Source organism: Melopsittacus undulatus, chromosome 1, assembly GCF_012275295.1.
Source record: "Melopsittacus undulatus isolate bMelUnd1 chromosome 1, bMelUnd1.mat.Z, whole genome shotgun sequence".
Lineage (NCBI taxonomy): Eukaryota > Metazoa > Chordata > Aves > Psittaciformes > Psittaculidae > Melopsittacus > Melopsittacus undulatus.
In genome coordinates this window covers 40,371,109-40,393,673 of record NC_047527.1, presented here as the reverse complement: position 1 = coordinate 40,393,673, position 22,565 = coordinate 40,371,109, and the positions used below count along the sequence as shown (strand labels likewise).

General features: G+C 35.7%; 1 protein-coding gene across 1 annotated transcript in view; it reads left to right on the top strand.

The window, feature by feature from the left end:
* Nucleotides 1-22,565, top strand: part of RP1 (RP1 axonemal microtubule associated) — a 179,103-nt gene that overhangs the window by 31,193 nt on the left and 125,345 nt on the right. The window contains 9 exon segments of the mRNA XM_034060203.1: nt 2,224-2,327; nt 4,298-4,471; nt 5,105-5,317; nt 7,123-7,300; nt 9,111-9,242; nt 14,956-15,158; nt 18,826-18,915; nt 21,146-21,278; nt 21,543-21,694. Coding sequence (XP_033916094.1) covers nt 2,224-2,327; nt 4,298-4,471; nt 5,105-5,317; nt 7,123-7,300; nt 9,111-9,242; nt 14,956-15,158; nt 18,826-18,915; nt 21,146-21,278; nt 21,543-21,694 — 1,379 coding nt within the window.

Below are 22,565 nucleotides of genomic sequence, written 5' to 3'. Positions count from 1 at the left end.
GACAGAACAGATTTTTTTTTGAACACACCAGGATACATGGAGAGCAGTGTAATAGATACTCTTTAAATAGCCTATAAAATCACCCTAGAAAAGCTGCACCAGAAAACTCAAATGTATAATATGGGAGATCAGTAATATTACAAACATTGAAAGTGGGCATTGAATCTGTTTTACTAAAGCTCTTCTTACTAGCTAACAGTATCAGTGCTTGAGTTCAAAGTATTTGATGACCCAAAAAGTGAAAAACTCAAATCTCCTATCTATGGCTTTAGGATCTTTTCAAATGCCTGAAAGCTGTTGCACAGCATAGTAGTGTCCTTCCTCCAAGGAGATCCATTTAGGATTGTAAACTGGGGCCAGAACAAACTACCTGCTTGTAGGAATTTGGTCTCTAATCTGTACTGATGCAGCAAGCACATATTTGCTGCTCTTAAATGCTGTGTCTTCCACTGACGGATTGTATCTGATTGGATGAAGGCAAATTAGATCATTTAAACATCACAGAGTTCATAATTTTCTGACATACAGAATTCAAGTTCACACTGCAGAATTTTTAATGGTTTTCATTTAGATACACTGTCCTTTCTGTAATTAATGCATTTTAAGTGGTATTTTTCAGACATAAATATGACATTTTTATTGCATTCTGTATGTTTTTGGTACATTTTTTACATGTTAGATGTGAAATTTGTGTTATCCCCACAATATTTAATTAACAATGTGTATAATTGTGTAAGTACAAAATCTGAGGCACAACTGATAAATACCAGTAAAGATGATAAATATAATTAAATATATTAGAAAGTTTAAGACAAAACTGGTATAAACTGACTGTTAATAAATTTAATTGGAAGCCATAAAAATTAGTAGTGTGATCTGCGACCTCCCAAGGATTTAGTAATAATTAGGAATTAAACTGGCAATCAAAAAGAGCTTAATTTTTCTGAACAAGCTGCTCTTATATCAGAGTTAGAGATACAGGAATAACCATGCATTCCTTTTTTACAGTTCAGAGTGAAAAATGAACACAAGTGCAAAATGAATGCAGACACCTATCATGCAACTCTTGAGCCTTCAGAACAACATCTTTCTCTCTTTTGTCAGATTTATTTTCGTTATTTGTGGAGTAATTTACAAAACCTTTAGAACAGTCACGTGCAACAGAAGTCTACAAGCACTGACTTGGGAAGGTTGTTTAAATTCTCATTTAGGGGCTCTGCTTCCTTGTGTATGCTTTGGAATAAAGTCCTCTGACATAAGTTATCCACCTATCTTTCCTAATACAAAACTCTGCATTTCAGATACTGGTAGAACTGTTTAATTGTCTTCAACAGATCTAAAGCAATGTTACTCAAAGGCCTTCAAAGTGGTGATGGCAAATTATACCAGATGATGATTTGATCTAGGGTGTTTTAATTTCTCAGGGAGATTTATCTCTCTCTGAAAGCAGAGACCCATTGTTACAGTGATGTGTCCTTCCTGTCTTGTCCAAAGGACTTGAAGCACCATCTGTATTTTATTATTTGTGGCATCATCCTGATGGGCACAATGATCCTTGGCTGCATGATTCTTATGTTCCCAGTGACACTCTGAAAATCTTACATTATGGACTCCTTCAAGGGCAGCTGCAACTTACAAATAGGCAACACAATGTACTGGTAGAACAGTTTAAAAATATGAGGTGTTGCTGCCGGGAACAATAAAAATGGCTCTACTTTAGTTTTCATTGGAATTTTGTAGCTGTAAGAGGTAATTGTTTGGAAAATTGGCCAGATTTAGCATTTTAGAAACCATGAGCTATGCTGCAAGATTTGCTTTACAAATTCTGATATGGATATAGAGAAAATGCATTCCCTTTTCCTATCTGAGAGTTTTACATTCCCTACATTATCTGTTATTTATTATGTAAATTTGTTGTTATAGTCCAGTTCATTATGCCAGAGTCCTTGGCTCCTTTTTATGGATGTTTTTTAAGCATATACACCAATAAACCAAAATAGCGTCTTATCATTAGCTCTCAGGGTTTTTATCCTCAAGGCAGTGAAATAGATAGTAGTCTCTGGATGTCCTTTCCTGAAGGAATGAGAGGATTCTTTGATCTATTGAGTTAAACAATTCAGTTTTTCTTTTCCCTTGAAAATGATAAATCATAAATTGTAATTAAATGAAAATATGAATTAAAATACTTTCATACTTCTATGGTCTTTTTCATTTAACTCTTAGGCATTTTTGATGTAAATGTCAAAAGGAGAAATATATGTGTATTCAGCAGCCATCAGATTCCACGTCTTGCTCTTGCTCTTGTCAACGGCCATGTAATCGGAAAGGTAGGAAATGCTGTTACTGATTTCTGCTTCATAATTACATGTCATTGCCTGATTCAAAATGATGCTCTTTGTAATCTGCCTAATAAGTAATTGCATTTCCAGTCAGATAAAGAGTTAACAATTCCAGAACTGAACCCAGGAAATTGCCAATGAACAGGTGAATTTAGATACAGGGCTTTATTTTCTTTCAGTTTACTTTTTTCTCTCTACTAAGATTTTTTACTAGAATAAATTATTTGATGCAGAAATAGCAGGCCATTCCAAGCTGTAATTTATATCAGCTTGCCGCATGCTGACAAGGTACCTGCAATTCCCTATTATCTGTCCTTTTTTTTTTTCTTTTTTTTTAATAAGTGTAAATTTTAAAGATTGATTTTTAAATATCCTTTTTTCCTTTGTGTCTTTTTCTAAGTAACATGCCTGTCAGAAACCAACTAATATACACCACATTTGTTTAGACCCACTTTGATTTGTTTCCTCCAATCTTCAAAGTCTTAACAATTGCCTTTCTTTCCCAGCACTTGCAGTATACAAGCAGGCAAACGGAGTTATAGAAATTAGTTCTTTATAAAACTTTTCTTATGGTGATTAAAGAAGCTGTTTCCCTTTAACATTTTCAAGTTCTTGTTCCCCTTATTTATCCAATTAATAATTTCATATGCAGAGCTGATCCCACTCCTGCTTCACATGATGTGCATTAGCATGGGTGTGTATAGAATATTCTCAGTATAGTTAGGTTTTTCAGTGAGGCTAGTGTCAGGCTGTCATGCAAGCTGTGAGACCTCCTTGCAGGACTTTCTGATGCTCGTGTCATTAGTGTAATTCTGATACAGAGAATCCCTTGCAGTCTGTCACATTGCAGTATATCTCACTATATTTACTGGGTACTTAAATTTGAACTTTCTCTTTCCTGCTTTGTTACTGACATGCTTTATGATTTTGAGGAACCTATAGAAAAACTGGATGTCAATTTTCTTATTTTTAGTTATGTAAGATGTTCCTTTTCCCATGGATTGTAAAAAATGTTGTAACTTAAAGCTATCTGAGGTCCTTGGAATGAAAAAAGGTAAATGTAAAGCAAAAAGGCAATATAAAAGTTGCATTTTTTTAATGATACATACCTAATTATACTCTGAGGACATATTGGCTCACTCTTTTCACAAGTTCTTCAGAAATCCATACATTTATTTCTTTACTTTTGAAGGTATATCGAATCTGATAGGTTTTTTTGAGAATGAAGTCTTTTCTTTAGAAAATGCCTTGGAAATGTAAATTTTCCCTAGAAATATTGATTCTTTGAAGTCTTAAAAGTGCTGAAAAAAATGTTAGATGATGTAAGTTAGAAATCTTTAAATTATTGGGATGATTGTTAGCATTTTACATTCATTAAAAACCTAGTTTTATTTAAAAATGAGAATGATGATGGAGTTGATGAAATATTCAATTATGTGTTTTGTATACTGTGTCTTTTATACAATGGGATCACAGAGTATTCAAACCTGAACAAGCAAACATGGATGGCAAGTATCTTTACTCTTTCACATGAAACTTATGTCTCCCTGGGTGTTTAACAGTATAAAAAAATGAGGACAAACACAGAGGCAAAAGGAGGGGGGCTGGTGGCAGAGAGTTCCTGTAGTTCATTTTCTGTTTATGTCAGTTTTATACTTCATATATGTAGGCTGCAACCCTAAATCCATCTCCAACTGAGGCACCCAGTTTTTTTTTCATGTTGTCTTCAGATCTCTGTTTATTTAAGATGAACCTTTCCTGTGCTCTGAGATTCCAGAGAGTCCACAATTTTAGGACTTACGTATTAGGACTGCAAATCTGAAAAATATAAAGATATTTTCATACTTGACTGTCAGTATTGTGGAAACTCAAACAATCTGAACCTATATTGTGATACTCTGTTTTGGATTTTGCCATATAGTTCATATAACTTATTAGCTCTACTTTGACTATGCTAGAGCAAAGACAAAGCATGCTGTGAGCTCTGTGTTCACCTTCAACCGAATGGTTGTGCTATTCTTGAGTCAGCCAGGAACCCAGGTCACACTGTCACTTTCAATCTTCATGGCAAAGTACCTGATGAAACAACAGGATATGCTGGACTTTCCAACGAACTTGTTGTGCATGTCAAGGTAAGATGAGCAGAGACCAATTACAAAATCTCTTATTCTAAAGCTTACTGTTATAAAGTTTTCTTATCAAATGCTGGGGGATTGCAAGCTATAAGAGTGATCCTTTTCCACCAGGTGGAGCTAAACTACAGCTTAACAGGTAGGCGGCACTAGCTAAATTTCCCTTTCCTGCCGCCCCGGACGAGAGATGCCAGTACTGCAGGTGGTATACCAACTGGGGTGGGCTATAACGCAGATGAGATGTGTGTCTCAGCTTTGTAGTAAAGCTTGGAAAAGTAGGACGGTAGGTATATACAGGAGAGCTGCATGGGAAATTACCCAAAAAGGGGAAAAGGAAAAAGAGATAAGCTCCTTAATTTGACCTTGTGCTCTGGATGTTGTGCTTGCACTCCTGAAAAACAAAAAGTAGGGAAGCTGTGGAGTAGGGAAGATTTTCCACTTTTTAGGTTAATGTCTGCACAGAAAGCAGCAAATATTTAAAGACTGAAGACATTCTTGGTTTACTTGGGACTCACTATGTTTTATGCATGAATAAGTGCTTGAAATAAAACAGTGTGAATGCTATCAATATCAAAGTTTAATATGGAGAAAAACTGTGTTATTGACGAAGGACTTCTTGTCTCTGATCTGAAGGGTGTGTTTCACCATGGTGCCATCATTCTGCTTAACACAAGTTTCTGCCAGGCTCTGTCCCTTAAGCCTGATGGGAGCTGCAGTGGAGCAGGTCAGCAGCAGCCAGAATCCTATTGGAAGGTGCATAAAATTGGCTCTGGACTCTGCATGTTCGAAAGTGTGAGAAACCCAAGGATGTATCTGAAGATCAAAGATGACCAGTGTAATGGAACAGTAAGCATTTCTTTTTTGTATTTCTCTGTGGAGACAGTTTGAGTAAATTGTCAGTGATAGGAGAGAATCTTTTTTTACTTGCTTAGATAAAAATTGGATAGAACATGGTTCAGATTTAAAAATTTTCAGACCTTTTACTTCATTTGCCCAAGAAAAGATAGAAAGATACAGCGAGAGATGCTGTCATGTCGATTTTGACACTTGACTGCAAAGATCAGATTATATATTTACTCAGAATGTGGATGTAGTTAAAATTCATGTGTTGCAAGAGAGTTGATGGCTCTGCCAAGACTGTTCTGTTAATTTGATTTTTGTTAAACAACCACAGTTAGACTGGTGTGAGTTTGGAAATTGTTGCAGCAATGTTGGTGTCCCAGCTTTTACAAATAATTGTTTTGTCTGAAATGAAGAACCTGTTTTGTTTTGTTTTTAAATTCATCAGGCAACCACATACAGTTTATTCTTCAAATACCTCAGCAGTAGTCTGCATATTTAGTAATAACTAAACTCAGCTTGGTGGATGGTTGAAATATTCTCTGTCTGCTAGGAGTTTAACTATTGTAGATTTACATTTGAGAGCAAAAAAGAATGAGGCATCAGGATTTGCTCATTAGATTCAATGTTTACAAATTCCATAACTGCTGATATGAACTGATATAATTGTTTTGAATATGTGAGAACACAAACATGTTCAGGGGCTTGAAGTGGTATTGAATCTAAATAAATTGATGATAAACGCCACTAAAGAGTCATTAAGAGGTAAGCAACTGAGTATTTCACTGACTTGCGGTTTGTGTCTGTTCATCCAAGTTAAAGTTTGCGAGTTTCAACATGTGAGTATGACATAGAGCTGTGTAAGAACTCAGATGCGAGGTCCATGAGAGCTTTGTCATTGACTCCGATGTAGTTTGATCAGCGATTAAGATATTTGTACCATATTTTGAATATAGGCTTAATTTTTCAGCTGTGTCTTCACCAGGAGGTCTGGATTGAAAGGAGTATTTGATGTACAACTTGAATGTTTTTCTCTAGCAGTTAGTGTATTTTGAGGTTAAAAATGTAATATGAGAGTGAGTGCTCTTCTCTGAGACATGTTAAACTAGGATTTTTATAGTCCGTATTTGGTACTGGCCAGAAGGATGTTCTGAAAACTAGGTAGGCTTTGATGTCTCAGCCGTGTTACTGTGACTGCTACATTTGTGTGTGGACCTATGTGCTTTAAAATCAACAACATGCTAATTTATTGCTATTAAAAGGTGGAATGGTGTAGAGGTCTATTGAGGTTTGATTGTGTAAAGGCTTTGAGATTAATCTTGGAAGTGCTATGAAATGGAGAAAAAAATATTAAGAGTTGCAGTTCACGAAAAGAACAAAAGCATATTTAACAGATGTTACATCCGGTAGCATTAGCAAATTGTGCTATGTACCAGTTTCTATATAAATATACTCTGATTTCCAAATTAGGTATTTTCACATTCCCTAATCATCTGAAAGTTGTTTAAGTGGGATAATCCTTTGAATATATCCTAAACTTAGCCTAAATCCTAATGTAAAATGCTTTCATATGTAATCTTTCACTCACTTACTCAAATTATGTGATCAGTCTTTCTGGTCACAAAGGAATAAACAGGAATATGGTGCAGGTATGCCTTTGTGTGTGTATTAGTGCAGCATGTTGTGAAGAACCTAAAATTAATCTGAAATGTTATTAGAAAGTAGTAATATTTAATTCCTAAAAAAACATCCAATTTGCCTTGCTCCATCAGTTCAGTTGTTAAATTCATGTTTTGCTTTCAATTTCTTAGGGCACAGGTGATGAATACTGTCACTTTAGAATTGAGAAGAATTTGGAAACTGGATCTGTAAGTCTAGAATCAGTGCAACATAAAGGGATATATGTTGGTCTCCTGCCAGATGGTCAGACTAAACCAGTCATTAACACTGGAGAGAGGAACATTTTTTTCTACCCACAGGTCATCAAATGTATGTGATTTCCTAATATTGTACAGTTTGCCTTAGTGATTAGTATTTCTAACTGAAAAAAGTCAAAGCAAAAGTGTAAAAGCTAAATTTACACCATTTTACTTGTTCTCTTTCAGTAATTTTAAAGCTGAAAAACTTACTGTATGCACACAATTTCTCCTGCGTACTTATCTAATTTCTCTATTTTTCTCTCTTTTTATAACAATAAATGACACAGAAGAAATAATTTTTTTTTACTAGTGTATTCATTAAGTGATTCTTCTGTCCCATAGTCAGATTTGAGAGGTATTGTGGTCCAAAATCTTCCTCACTAGGGAGCTGACCTGTTCTAGTCAAATAAATAGGACTCAGAAATTAGCTCTCTGCACACTCTGGATCATGGCAACTAGATTGTGTGCTGGTCTCTTCTCCTGAAGAAGAATGAAAATTTTAATGCGTTGGACAATTCTCCAGGTTCAGCCTGGAGAAGAGACGGCTGCATAGAGGGAGACCTCATAGCAGCCTTCCAGTGTCTGAAGGGGGCCTATAAGGATGCTGGAGATGGACTCTACTGTACTGATAGGACAAGGGGTAACGGGTTAAAACTTAAACAGGGGAAGTTTAGACTGGATATGAGGAGGAAGTTCTTTACTGTAAGGATGGTGAGGCAGTGGAATGGGCTGCCCAGGGAAGCTGTGAATGCTCCATCCCTGGCGGTGTTCAAGGTCAAGTTGGACAGAGCCTTGGGTGACATGGTTTAGTGTGAGGTGTTCCTGCCCATGGCAGGGGGGTTGGAACTAGGTGATCTTAAGGTCCTTTCCAACCCTAACTATTCTATGATTCTATGACAATTAGTTACCAAACACAGCCAGATGACTTGGATTATAACTGCAGAAAACAGTGGAATTAAGCACTTGTATTCTTCTCTGGTGGACATTTCTACAGAGATCAAGAAATGAAAAATCTCGTGAGAAAGCTAAGCTGGACATTTGAAATTGAAGAAGTCAGGTTTTTTTGCCAGGCACAAGCAGAACAAGCTCGTCTTGAATCTTATCTTCAAGAGAAAGTGTCAAAATGTACAACCAGTCTTATTATTAGTTGTTCTATGTGTATTGTTACTGAGACATACAGAAGCATTATGAAAGTCACTGTAATGGCACCCCTACCATTCAGTCCCTACTTGTTTCAAGGTGACAAGAATATTTTGGTTATTTTGTCCTTGTAGAAATGAGGAAAGTATATTTTTCTTTGTTACTTTTTGGAAGAGCAGTCTTTTCAATGGGAATTCTCAACAAAGCAGGGCTTACTGATGCCATTAAAATAAAGTTAATATTACTTTGTTATAGGCTTCAGTTCTCCTAAATCCTTGTTGCTCAGTAAAAGGAAGACGAAGGGAGCTAATATCTTCCATGAGAGCAACCAAGATTGTCTGTTTGGTACTTTGTTATCAGAAATGGCCTCTAGCAGTTTTCATTTCAGCATTCACTCTTAAAGAAAACACCAGGAGCGTGGAGAGGTTTATTTTAGGGAAAACTGCATTTTAACGAGCCATTTTATTCATACATCCATGTTAAATAGTTACTTAAATTTTCAAAGCAGTAAAAGAACTTTATTGGCATGCCAGATTTTTTCCCCCCTTTTTGTGGCAAGCTACTAAATATAGGAGCCTATTGCTACTGGCTGTGCAATACTTAGAGAAACTATTTCAATGTCCACTGTGTTGAACAATTGTGAGATCTGTTATTAGCACTTGTCACTGAATATATGTGAAGCTTCCAAGCAAGAAAAATGGTTTGTAGCTAGTGACAAAATTTACATTTCATTGTTTCAGTTGGCCGGGAAAAGCCTATGGGAACATCTGCAGCACCCAATCAAGAGAAAAAAGACTTCAGTGAATCTCAGCTCCAACCGGCAAAAGCCCAGAAGCCAATATCTCAAAGCTCTTTAACTTTTCCACCCTCAAGTAAGCAACAGTTTACGAAGTAGCTGTGATACAGCATTATGTTATGTCTGTCTTCCATACACATTTACAGTGACTTATCCCAGAAATGCCAATGAATAGCTTTTCTAGACTATTGATTTATGCATGCATACATACAACATAAAACACATTACTGGCTATTGTTTTTTAAAAGGACATTAGAATGTGGTTTACTGCTAAGGCAATAATTGGTGACTTCGCACTGCTTTTGTTTTTAAAGTAACTATCCATCTATCGTAAGAACTGTTTTTGTGGAAATGAAGAGGTTGCTATGGCACAGAGCCCAATCCAAAGATCACTGGAAGTAACAGAGTATTTCTTATTTATGTTCTCTCTTACATGTTCCACTTTATGATTCACTGAGGGAAATAGGAAGTTTTTGGTGCACTGCATGCTAGTTTTATGCCTGTGTTTTAGCAGGTAGGAGTAGATAAACAATGTTCTGGTCATGCTTCTGGAGTGATAGTCTACTGGATGGTATTTTTTGGAATAAACAACCACTTTCTTTAACAACAGAAATTGCATAAATCATGGAAGGCAATGTTTTCCAAACTCAAAATGTTTTATAGGAGTATTCAGCATCCTAGTAACCAACGAAGATGTGCCAAACAGGGAATGAAAGATCTCTGAAGGAGAGGGGATGGTTATGTTTACTTAATGCCTCTCTTTTATCTCAATGTACCCAAGGATACTGTTTGCACAGCCTGAACCATGTCACATTGCCATGAAAAGCAGAAGGGATAAATGGGACTATCGAGCTTCACACAGCATATTGAGGCACATCTGTATGGTGCAAAGATATCTGTTACTTTGAGTGAGCTTTAAAGACAAAGTTACATTAGAGATTCCACTAAGAGAGACATGCTTAGTCAGCTGGAGGTAGTCCCAAAGGCATTCATGTACCAAATAATTCAGGTGGTTTGCTGATTTGATTTTGAGCTTGGTCTTCAGTCTACAGTTTCAAAGAGTACATGAAAAGCCTGACAATGTGAACAAGACATCAAATATGGCATAGTTGTTCATAGAGTATAATGTGAAGTATCAGTAAGGACTTAAAAAAAGATTGTTTGAACTCTTAGTTTAATTCAAATCATAAGTGTGGATTATTATTATTAATTACTATTAATTGTTTCTTCCAACGTTGTTTCCATTCTTAGCTCAAAATACTCACTTTCAGTTTCTAATCTATCAGAATTCATGCTGTATCACTGTATTAGCTGTCCCAAACTGTTGTAAGTTGTCAGCAATTGGTGAGATATGCTGTATTTGAAACCCATGGCAACAATACACAAGCCATCAAACCTGTTTTCAAAGAAGCTGTATGTTTTTAGTGTTGGATACAAATGATCCTTTTATAGAAGCGGTATCTGCTGTGAAATTGGTTGCACAGAGACTATAGAGGTTTGTAGGAAATATTTCTAACATTCATAAATTTGGACTCTACTTATGCAAGATGAATAGAAATATCAAAGTTACTCTGCCCTTCAAAGGAAATGCTAATTTTTAGTAAGATGTATTAACTTAGAATACTTTAAGGGTTATTGACTTTTGATGTGTATAGGTGAGCCTTAATTTTAAGCAGATAATCATTAAATACTCATTTGCTTTTTCACTCCCAGCTAACATTTGAAAAAGGGGTAATTGTATTGAGTACACTTAGAATGCAAACTCAGAGCAGATTAACCTGTAGGCTGACCAGGCCGCCTTTTTTATGTCTGTGTCTGCTAACAGGTAGCTGTGTTTTGGTGGTGTTTTCACAAATAATAATTGATTTAGCATTAATTAAACTGAAAACTGTGCCACAGCACTTGGGGCTTCTCCTGTTGCAGTGTGAGTTCTGTGTTCCTCAAAAAAATTCTTTCACTGTAGAAGGATAATGGTAGGTCTCAGCTTCTACTTAACAGCTCATGGGATGGAAAGAATATCGGAAACAAGTCAGCTAAAATGCAAGCAAGACGCCATTTTACAGACTCAAGATGGATCAAAAGCACTGCCCAAAACAGAAGGGAAATACTGCATACATATTTAGAGGACCACAAAGTCTAGGGATAAAGGAGATGATGCAGAAGACACTAAAACTTCTAAAATAACAAATCGTATCTCTGAGAAATTATTTCTACGACTACCATGTCCCTTTCCTGTATGTCTATAATACTGTTAGTTACTATTAATATTTAATATATTTTACTTACAATAGAAAATAAGATTCTAATCGATTCTGATCTCATTTCCATTTGGATTACATTGGAAATGATGATACAAAAAGGTGTAATAAACATCTGTCAACTTTAGTGTCCAAGCTTCTGCTTTAAAGATTAGTTTTTCTGATGGTTCATTTCAAAAGTGTCACTCAGTCATAACGATCTTGTCTCAGAAGATCATTTATTTCTGCTTTAGATTTAGGATAAGTAAATTAAAAATAAAGTTCTTTTTATGAAACTGCATGAAGGGCTGTGACTTCACCATTCTCATGCAGAACTATCAGAATGAATTCTTGTTGCAACAGATTTACAGCATGGTGTCATGAAGGGTGTAAACTCCCATGACTAATGCAGGGTAACCATCAAATGCTCTTTTCAGGCTGGAATATTTTTAGCCTGTAGCAAATCAATGCCACTGATTTCCATTTGTAAGAAGAGCCAGTAAATTATGAGGCAAAAAGCATTCCAAGCCTGTGAATTGTTTGTGCATTGCAATTGTTTCCAAGAGGTAATAGTCTGAGGTTGCAGTAGCTTCTTATGGTAGTGTCGTGATTTAAGCCCGAGTATAGAAATCTTGTGCTAAGCCTATGGAGCAGCCTGGGATTCCTTATGCTTCTTGAACACCTGTGTATTTCATGAAAATATTCATCTCTGTGTAAGAAAGGCATGGGTTTAGGTAGCTGGAAGAAGCTCTGGCTTTCAGAGTTATAGGTGAGAAGCTAGATAACTGCAGTAACAGAAAGTTATATAGTCAAGTTCTCAAAGAATATTTGTTATACCAAGTAACTATTTTGCTATCATTCTTTCAGTTACTGAAAGACAAGTGTAAGCAAGTTTTTAGTCCAGTAAATACAAGATATTTGCCTTTTTGCTTTATTTTTAGTGTATGGATTTTCATTTTTCTTTCAAAATAACTTGCTATCAGTCATGATGAATAATCTAACAAACCCAGCAATCTTTATGACACTATTGCCTATTTCTAAATTCCTGTATCTAAGAATACGAATAAGACAAAGAATACTAAGAATACAAAATAATCCAAAGTCATACTACCACTACTACTACTGTTTAAAGCACTGTTATAAAAGCCATACTATTGCAGTTCTGAATTCCTTAAAAATTGATTAACCTAATTTTAGACTCTTTACCAAGGCTGAAATTTCCCTGACTCCAGAATTATTCCTTTCTTGTCATGTAACTTGGTACTTGATCCTAATTCCTTTGCAATTCCCTGTGCAGTTATTCCACATCAGTTAAGAGGTCAGTGCTAGTGCATCATAATTCAGGTTTGATGCTTTAGTTACCTTGTTGATTTAACCTATAGGACAATCGACCCAAGAAACTATGTAATTAATTTTAAGTCCAACTTTTAAGAGAAAAGGCATTTGTTTACTATTGTAAAAGTGACATTTAAGGAAATTTAAAGGGAAGATCATGACAATGTCTCAGTATTGAATCAATCCTTCTTCACTTACCCAATTTGTTTCAGAGATGTTTCAGCAGGATATGGAATTTGTTGCTCATAAAAGTTTATTGAGAAGCAGGTCTTAAGGAATCAAAACTGTTTTACACTTTACCCTCAAACTTATATTTTAATGCTAGGAGCAAAACACAGTCAGATAAATTTTGTAAATTTCTGCCTTAGGTACTGCTTTATTTTAATAACATCATAGAATGGTTTGGGTTGGAAGGGACCTTAAAGTTCTAGCTCCAGCCCCCCCCCCGCCTCTAGCAGGGACACCTTCCACAAGACCAGATTGCTCAAAGCCTTGGGCTTGGCTGGGATAGACTTAATTTTCTTCACAGCAGTCTGTTCTGTTGCTGTGTTTTAGCCTGGCGACCAAAGCAGTGTTGATAGCACAATAGTGTTTTAGGTGTTGCTGAACAGTGCTTGCACAGCACTGAGTCCACCTCAGTTTCTCTGCCCTCCCAGTGAGTAGGCTGGGAGGAGGGTGACAACAGCAAGGGCCTAGGATGGAACAGCTGACCCCAGCTGAACAAAGAGATGCTTCGTATATTGTCATTCTCAGAAATAAAACTGAGGTAGCTGTTCCTTGGGGACTAGCTGGGTGTCATTCTGCTGGAGGTGAGTGATGGTGGTTTTTTAATGTTTTTTCTTTTTCTTTGAGGTAAAGGCAGTTTCATAAGTGAAGGGGGAAAACTCCAACCCAGAGAAGCCCAGTGCAGTATTTTAAGCAAGAAAATAAAAAAGGGCTCTAATAGAAAGTTATATAGTGCAGCAGGAGCATACATAGTGATGCTGTGGGAATTCTTCAACAAATTCATACCAGTGGCTATTTATGAATTCTGCAAAATTGTAAGAAAATATCATTATGTGTTGGGAGCCTCTGGCCTCCAAAAGCTTGGTTCATAGAAAGCTGTGGAATGGACGGAGGATGAGCTGGGGGATACAAAAGAAAATTATTCTGCAGCACAGATTATACTAATTATGGTCAGCATATTAAAAAGTCTCTGCAGCTGCATGGAAAAGCCTCATAGAGAGAAGTTTGGGAACCCCTGCAGGGCACAGTATATAGATAATGTGTTAGTTCATCTTTTCAAATGTAGAGTTTATATCTGCCTCTTATGTCAGAACAGATTATAAATTCTTGTGGTGTTGTGATCCTCTTTTGGAGAGGACCTCATGGTCAGTGATCACTTTATTGAAAAGTAGTGTTCCAGACATCTGATGTTTGTAAACTTCACATTGATTAGAATACACAAAACTAAATTCTTTTAGCCCTTTATCCAAAGAGAGCCTATTTTTTCAATTCTCATGTGCAGATGTGTCTCTTGAAATCTTTGTGCACGTATGTATTTCTCTTAAGGGAGATGGAAGATCACTGTTATTCTAAAGTGAAATATCTGTTTTCCAGAATTATATTTGCTTAGGCATTAAATCCATGAAACTTATTCATAAAGTGGTACTGTGCTACTACTGTCATTCATACAGGACCAGCCTTAGCTCAAATGCCGGCACTGTATGCATAGGTATAACTGGGCAAGGCTACATTATACTCTTTTTTTGAGTATTTTACAGTATTTAATTAATATTTAACTTGAAGAAAGTTAATTTCCTAAATGATTTCTCTTTTTCTATTTGAAATAAAAATTGCTTCTATTCTCAGACATGTGATTCTGCTGATAATGTCCCAACACAAGGCATTAGAGGAGTATTAACAACTAATTCTACTGATTTCTAAATGTCATAGTTCTGCATCACAGCATCTTTACATCAGAATATGTATGAAAAATAATATGATGATAGTGCATGTGAGAGATACTTGTTCTTTTCCATCTGATTCTTGTAGCTCAACTGATCAGTATGTTTTGGTCTAGACAAGAAACATTCATCAACCTTTTCAGACTATCTCTCTTGCCATGAAAAAATACAACCCTCTCTCTGTTATGGTCTCCTTATGTGCTGAAGTTACAACAGCAACTGGCAGCTTCATGATGATTTTTGTCTCCTACTAATGTTCTGTATTTCACAGAGGAAATGCGAAATCCCCAAGGTGGTGAGTGTCCCCTTCCTTCGGATGATGAATGGAGAGTGTCAATGCTGACAGGAAATGCAGGAACAGAAGCAAATATCGCTCTCTGGATATATGGAGACACAGGAGTAGCTGGACCAATAACTCTTGGCAAGGACAGCAGAAAGCAGCTGTTTCTTCCCAGGCAGGAGGATGAATTTCAGGTAGCTAATTAAGGCTAAGAACATTATTTAATATGTATCTTTCCAAAGATTATTCTGTCAGGCAAAAAGAAAAAATGTTTTTCCCCTGTGTTTACTGCATAAAATAAATCTCTATCTAATCTCTATGAATTCTGCACTAAATCAGCTTGATGCATACAGAGGAAATACTCTTTCTTTCAATCCGCTTTCCTTCACACAGTAGTCCAAATGGGACAACTGAGGGAGTAAATTGATTTCTTTAAGGCAATTGATCTGAAAGTAGCTTTAGAAACTGTCCACTCCTAAACAAACTATGTCTGATGTAAGACTTGTATCTTTGGTAATTATGTCTTCATGTATATATTTTTCAAGCATAATATAAAATGTATACTGTGGAACTAGTTCAATTTAGGAAGAAAAACCTTCGTACATCCTCCATATTATAAATAGCAGAAATGCCTGAAGTTTTACCTATGGAATTACTAAAAGCCCAATCAAAACTTCATGTTAGCATGCCACAAAAACACAGAGTTCTGTTATTATTTAAGAATAACCTCACCTCTATTGTAGTAAGGAAATTATGTCTAGATTGGACAGGAGGAAACTACCAAAGGGGCTAAAATTTGTTTTGCTTAAATCCTTCTGTCTGAGATGCATGCAACACATTCCTGTCTTCAGCTAACTGAAGCAGAAGTTATATTCAGCACATTTTGTTCAGATTTTTTTCCACACATCAACTCATCTAATACAATTTTGGCACAAACCAAGGTAGCTACTCTCAATAATATTAATAATAACACTCTCTATGAATAGGGCATAAGCAGGAAGATAACAAACTGTAATGTTCCTTTTAAAAGCATATAAGCTATATATTATGATCCATGGGGAATCCTGTTCTCCTAATTAGTGAATAATTTATAAGCAACGTTGGGTAATGGCATGTTTGCAATGTTAATCCATACATTCTTAAGAGATAGACCAATTTTTTTTCTCTAAAATAGATATTACCCACTATGGCTGTGTGCTGGGGATATTGATCTTCTGAGAGCAAAATCTTTCAGCACCTGGGGCTACTACTATGATTCTTTACATCTCTCTTGACACTATTGCTTTCAGGCATGAAACAGCAAATGTCACCAAAGTGCTTCTTGCTTTTTAGTCTGCAGTAGATAAATCCACAAAGAAAAAGCCTCTGAGTAAGAGCTCTTTCTTCTTTTTTTCTCTTCAAACTTTATCCTGCACTTGCTTAGCAGAATAAGTCTTGAAATGAAAGTAGGAATGTAAGACTTAAAAAGATTCATCTCCTTTTTTACCATTTGCATCTTTGAGCTTGATATGTTTCCACTGATATTTTTCAGAGCAGAAGATACTAAATTCTGTTTTTTTTTAAGAAATCAGTTTAATCATAGCTCTGGCAAGGGTTTCAGCAAAGAAAACAGATTTCAAAAGCCTGTTATACTAAGGCAATTTTAAATCAGTTTTTTTAACCTTTCGCTTATCAGCAATATGCCCAACTATGAAAAATTTGAGTAGAATTAATCTGTGGTCTTCCCTCTCTTGCCTTAGCCAGGTGAGTAGTCACTGCCAGTTACATATTTTCTAAGACTGTGCATGAAGAAAATCAAGGCTACCTGAGTGTTTTTGTCTGGGAGACCTCTGCTTGTTTGAAGCAGAAATCACTCCTTGTAATCTAACGAAGTCCAGTGCATTTATGTTTTGTATTGATACATGAAATTGTAATGTAACTATTTTCTGTTTTTAACCAAAAGACTAAAGAGAGATTCATTAGAATAAACAGACAACATGACAGCACTATATATTCAGTGAACACCAGTTCTGTGAATGAGAAGACAATATCTTGTGTTACTTGAGAACTCAGTAGTTTTGTGAAATGCAGGAAATGACAATGGTTGGGTTTTAAGTGAAGCTTAAGTAAAATAAGCATGTGTCCTTACTTTACTACTGCTTTAATCCCAAAGTCTCCAGGTTACATCTAGTAAGATTATTTTATAGAGAGAAATATGCAGCATAACCGAGGATAGCAGAAAGAGATTCCACCAAACAAAGCTATTTTCTTAAGCTGATGGAACAGACAGGAATCATATTGTCACATCAGTGCTGCAAGCCTGGACTTAGCATTTATTTTGTTAATGAAATTCATGTAATGTAGCAACTATACGAATACAAATACAGGTATGAATTCCCCAGATTCTTTCTCAAACAACCATTGTGGTTCACTGAGTGCATTTCAGTGTCCAGGAAATCAAGGGTAAAAGTTGTTTGCTTCTAGAAATCTTTTACTAAAGCATAGTAATGTTGTAATATTAAAGTGTATTATACAAGAGCACAAAAGCTGATATAGGAACTGAGGTAATTCTGATCTCTGAAAAGAGAAGGGGGATTTTTATTAATGAAGGTAAAGAATGAGTGGATAATACACTAGGAGGTGTTTCTAAGAGAATGAAAAGAAAATGATTTTTGTACAGTGAAAATAGTTGTTCCAAATGTAAATGATGGAGAGGATTAGGCTGTTACCAACCTTTTGCTAATAGAACTGTTATTTGAGAAATAACATTCTAATGCACTTTTTCTTCCCTAGTGCTACATTGGAAATGCTCTAAAATGATTTATGCTCACTTTAAATAATGGCTAGACTTCAAATAAACCCCAGATAAGTGGCATGGGATGGGATTGCATAGAGTAGATTTCATAAGAGCATGTATAATGCTTGAAAGTGCAGCAACAGTGCAAGTAACTACAAATCATAGTGAGAAGACAAACACAGCATCAGTCACTTTCAAAGTCTGCCAGCTTTTGAAAGCTTATTCTTTAAGGACGTCAAGAGTTTTCTATCCTTCACTTTGACACACTAGGGTTTATGGTCATGTTGCTGTGCTCCATTATGAAAAACTTGTCACCTGTATTTTAGTGGATTAAATTTTATATTCTTATCGCTCTCATGAGTGGCCCTCACCAACTTTTTTTTACTCTTCAAACTTTGAATAGTTCAAATCTACTAACTCATTTCTCTGGCAAGCATTGTGATTTCACTAGGCTGTAATCTGGTCAAATTGGAGCATAGACAGAAACCTGCTTAGACAAAACAGAAGCAGTCTCTTTTCTGGATCCTCTAAGCCAAAATCTGCCTGTCAAATATTGTGCATTGTTCCTGTACACTCAGATACTATAGTGGTTCAGAGAAATCTAGAACCAATTAGATAAGGATGCAGTTGTACGTATCTCTTCCCTCCCTCCCTTCCCCCAAATGTGATGTCGCTATATTTTTTTCCAGAAATATAGCCCAAACTTGATGAGTGGCCAAATGTAGAAATAAAGGTCAAATGGGGTTTATGCATAAATAAAACCAGGGTTTTTGAGCTTACTTCATACATGATGATTGAAAATATAGGAAGTGAAATGTTTAGGGTGTTTTCTGGCAAGGTGTCCTGAAGGCTTTTAAAGGTTTTAGCCATAGAATTCATAGGCCTGTGTTTGCCATTGGGATGCTATTTCCATATGTGTGGGAGACTGCAACTGAAGTGTCTTTTACTATGAACTGGATACAGTGTTAGTTTATTAGACATGGCCTTCCTGAATTAACATGCAGCCTCTAACACAGAAGTTCAAAGTGTAAGTTATATGTATTTTTGAATGTAGTTATATGTTGCATTGTTTTGGCTTTTTTCAGGTCAAAATAAAAAACATTGGGAATATCTACAAGATAAGAATTGAACTTGATGGATTAGAGAATGAACACTCAGAGTGGAACTTACAATGGGTGAGATTTGTTTTGGTGACTTTTTTTTCTGTTTTATTTCTTTTTATATTAACTAAAAGCCCATCTTTCCATGAAGCCATATTTTCATGAATCAAACATGCTGATTGTGATACATTCTTATTGCTTTGTGTTGCTAGGTTGCTTTAGAGATGACAAAAGAGGGTGGTGAGACACTAGAGAAGGTTGCCCAGAGAAGCTGTGACTGCCCCATTCCTGGTAGTGTTCAAGACAAGGTTGGATGGGGCTTTGAGCAGCCTTGGCTAGTGGAAGGTGTCACTGCCCATGGCAGGGGGTTGGAACTGGATGATCTTTAAGATCCCTTCCAACCCAAACCATTCTATGGTTCTATTTCTATGTAAAGCACTGATATAGTCTATTACCTGAGAGCTGGAAATACGTAGGATTGTTATGCAATTATTTCTAATTCATGTAGTTTATAGATACCATTTTTAGTGTATTGATTGGTTCTAACAAGTTTTGCTTTCTGAAGCTCTGCACTCTTCAGTGTGTGTTAGGGAGATTTTAGCTATAAATTCCATCTATGAAGAATTTGAAAATGATGGAGCAACAATTATTTCATGACAACTGCATGTGAAGAATGAGCAAAGTTTGCTGAAGGGTAGGCTAGAAAAAGAAATTGCTGTCTTTTTTTTTTTAGTTTGATGAATTAAGTCTTGCTCTGTGCTTCTGTTTTTCTCATAATATTTGAGGATGTTCACCAGATTAAATTTAAACTAAATTCCTGTTGACACTGACCCCCCATCTGAGATTTAATTCAGAATTGCACTTAAGTATTTGTCTTTTTCTTACTTTGAATCTGTAAAAAACACAAGTTTATCCTTTGCATTTAATGAATCTTAAAAAGCCTGATTTAGGCAACCAGAGGGATTTTGCATTAACACAAAAGCTTTAACTGCTATTGTGCCAAAACCAAATGTAAATAGAAATATGTCAGTTGATAAAAGGTTGCAGGAATCCTACTCTCCATCCCAGTAGTTACAAAATATTTCTTTAACATACTGGTCCAAATTGCATAGGGTAACCCTGGGATTTAAAATATTTATTTTCATGGAAAGAAATCAGATTGAAAGCTGTATTTTTTCTGACAAAGCCGTGAATATTTGTAGTTGTTATGAATCAGCAGTGGGAGCTCTGCCAATAAACATTAAAGTTGAAGAATCACTGCTGCAAATGTATTTCATGTTAGAATAAATACCTGCTTCAGTGTTAAAAGCAGTGTTTATTTTACTTAAAACACTATTTTATTGTGAAAGTGAAATAAAGGCGTATATTGTCGTGATTTCCTAAGTGTTAGAGTTTGAATGTGAGTACTTGTTTTCATAATGTTGTTTGCAAGGGTTATGCATACAATATGCACATTCAAAACATAAGTACAGAAAGACAGTTTTCTGGCACGGATTTCCCTTCGCTAGTAAGGCCTATGGAAAAAATTGTAGTGAGCATTGTTATAATTCAAGATCAACAAAAACTGCTCTCATAAAAGAGAGGAAAGACTGCTTTAGTTACAAGAAACAAGTAAGACAGCTATCACAATGTACAGTGGCAAATAACTAGAGAATTTGAATTTTAACTTTAGAGAAATATATAGAGGGTGCTGGTACTCAGGCTGTCTTTTGTTCTTCCTGCTGTAGAAGAGCCAAATATAAATTGACTTAATATTTCAACATAACCTCTCCTTGCCAAAGTTCAGAAGGATGCAAATGAAGAGTTTCATCTTGTTTTCATTTTAATATAAAAAAGTTTCAATCTTTCCATGTCTTCCAAAGCTCAGTCTCATCTAACCTCACCTACAAGAAAGTTTTCCATCTTTAGTACTCCAGTCAGTGTTACATAGAGGTGGCTCACTTACAGAAATCAGAATTGGTGACTTTTGTCTTTTAGGGGCAAAATAGCCAGATTCAATTGCAGCTTTGTTTATTCCAAGAATAACATAATTTTAAGGTCCAGAGTGTATTCAAAGAACAGAGGCTGGCAGTTTCAGCTGCAGTACCACAGGTGTGAGTAAAGGCCCTCTCTAGTGATGAGTCAAGTTGCAAAGTAGTTGCCAAAATAAAAATGTTGCATAAAAATACTGCATTTTTGTATGTCATATTTTCTGATTGTGGTATTGTTTTCTGAGATGGAAGAAAAGGTACAAAAATATGTTTTGCTGTTAAGAAGCAAAACACTAGAGTGAACTGAGTCACAGCTGGAATTACTTCTTCTCTAGGTGACACTGCAACATCTAAAGAGCAAGAGAATGCTGAATTTTCCAACAAACACCTGGTTGTCAAAGAATCGTGATAATAGAGAATCTCTTTGTGAACTTCCAGTAGTGGAAGCTGGAAAGCCTGTCTATCCAAGTATGTGTGGACTTCAATTGTACAGTTACATGTATATCACCTCATTTTCAGTATTAATGCAATCTGAATTATATTCCATTTGCTGTACATTCATATATGTGGTCTTAGCAATCTTCAAGACAGATAGTTAGACTGATTTCTGGAGAGTATATTCCAGAAAATTAATTGCAAATAAGACTTGCTGGCACTGTTTCAGTTAAGCTAGAATAGTGAATAAAACCAGTTGTGTTACACATAACTTTTTTTTTTTATTATTTTTGAAAGTTGTCATGTACCATGTTTATGTCTACACTGGGGACTTTGAGCAGACTGATACAGATTATGCAGTATATCTGTGCATCTATGGAGACAGAGGAGATTCTGGTCTAAGACTTCTACATAAAACTGGTATACCCGTAACTTTTCAGAGAGGAATGGTAAGTCTGAAAAACCATTTGTTTAGTCATCTAAGTAACTTGCATGTGTCTTAACAGGTAGCTAATAAAAAAGATCACAGAGGTTTACCTTCATTATTATCACAAAAATAATTTTTAGGAACTAAAGAAAATAATTTTCTACTTATCCAGACATGCTTAAAATGAATGAAAATACAGGCAGGAAAAGGGGAAGAAAAATCATTTGAAGAACCCCCGTAAGGATGATGAGAAGAGCTGCCTATGAATTTAAAACTTGCTGGCTCCAAATAGGTGCAGAGAAATGGTTCTGGGATCTTGGATCTTAGTAGGACTGTTTGTTATGCATTTTTTAATGTATAAATGTATACATTATATATACATTTTTAATGTATAGCATTGTGATTAATACAGGATAGCTTTAAAGTAATTTTTCTTTAAATTCCTTCCTAGCTCCTCCATGAGTAAAATATTCATCATCCTGATTTTCTGCAATGTTGTATGATTGAATTTCAGGAACTGTTGAATTTAATCTTAGCCCTTCCAGTAGCTTCTATCTTCCTTTATGAGGTGTCAAAAATTAGCATTTGTGTGTCTAACAAATGATATGAAGGTCTTAGTGGAACATTTAATTACAAAATGAAAAGTAATATCTAAATTGCCAAGAATAGAAATAACCTGCTGGGAAACTTCAGATGTAGCTATACTATTTTAAAATATATATTTGATATCATTTTAAATGTACAAAATATGATGTTCTCTTCAAATTGAAATTCAGGATTTATGTGGAATTTTCTAGAGGGATTAGTCTTGATAGTAAATTCAGGATATTATTTATACAGGGGCTAAGGGTTGTAGTTCAAAGTGCATTTTGTTATAAAAATGGGTGAGTGAG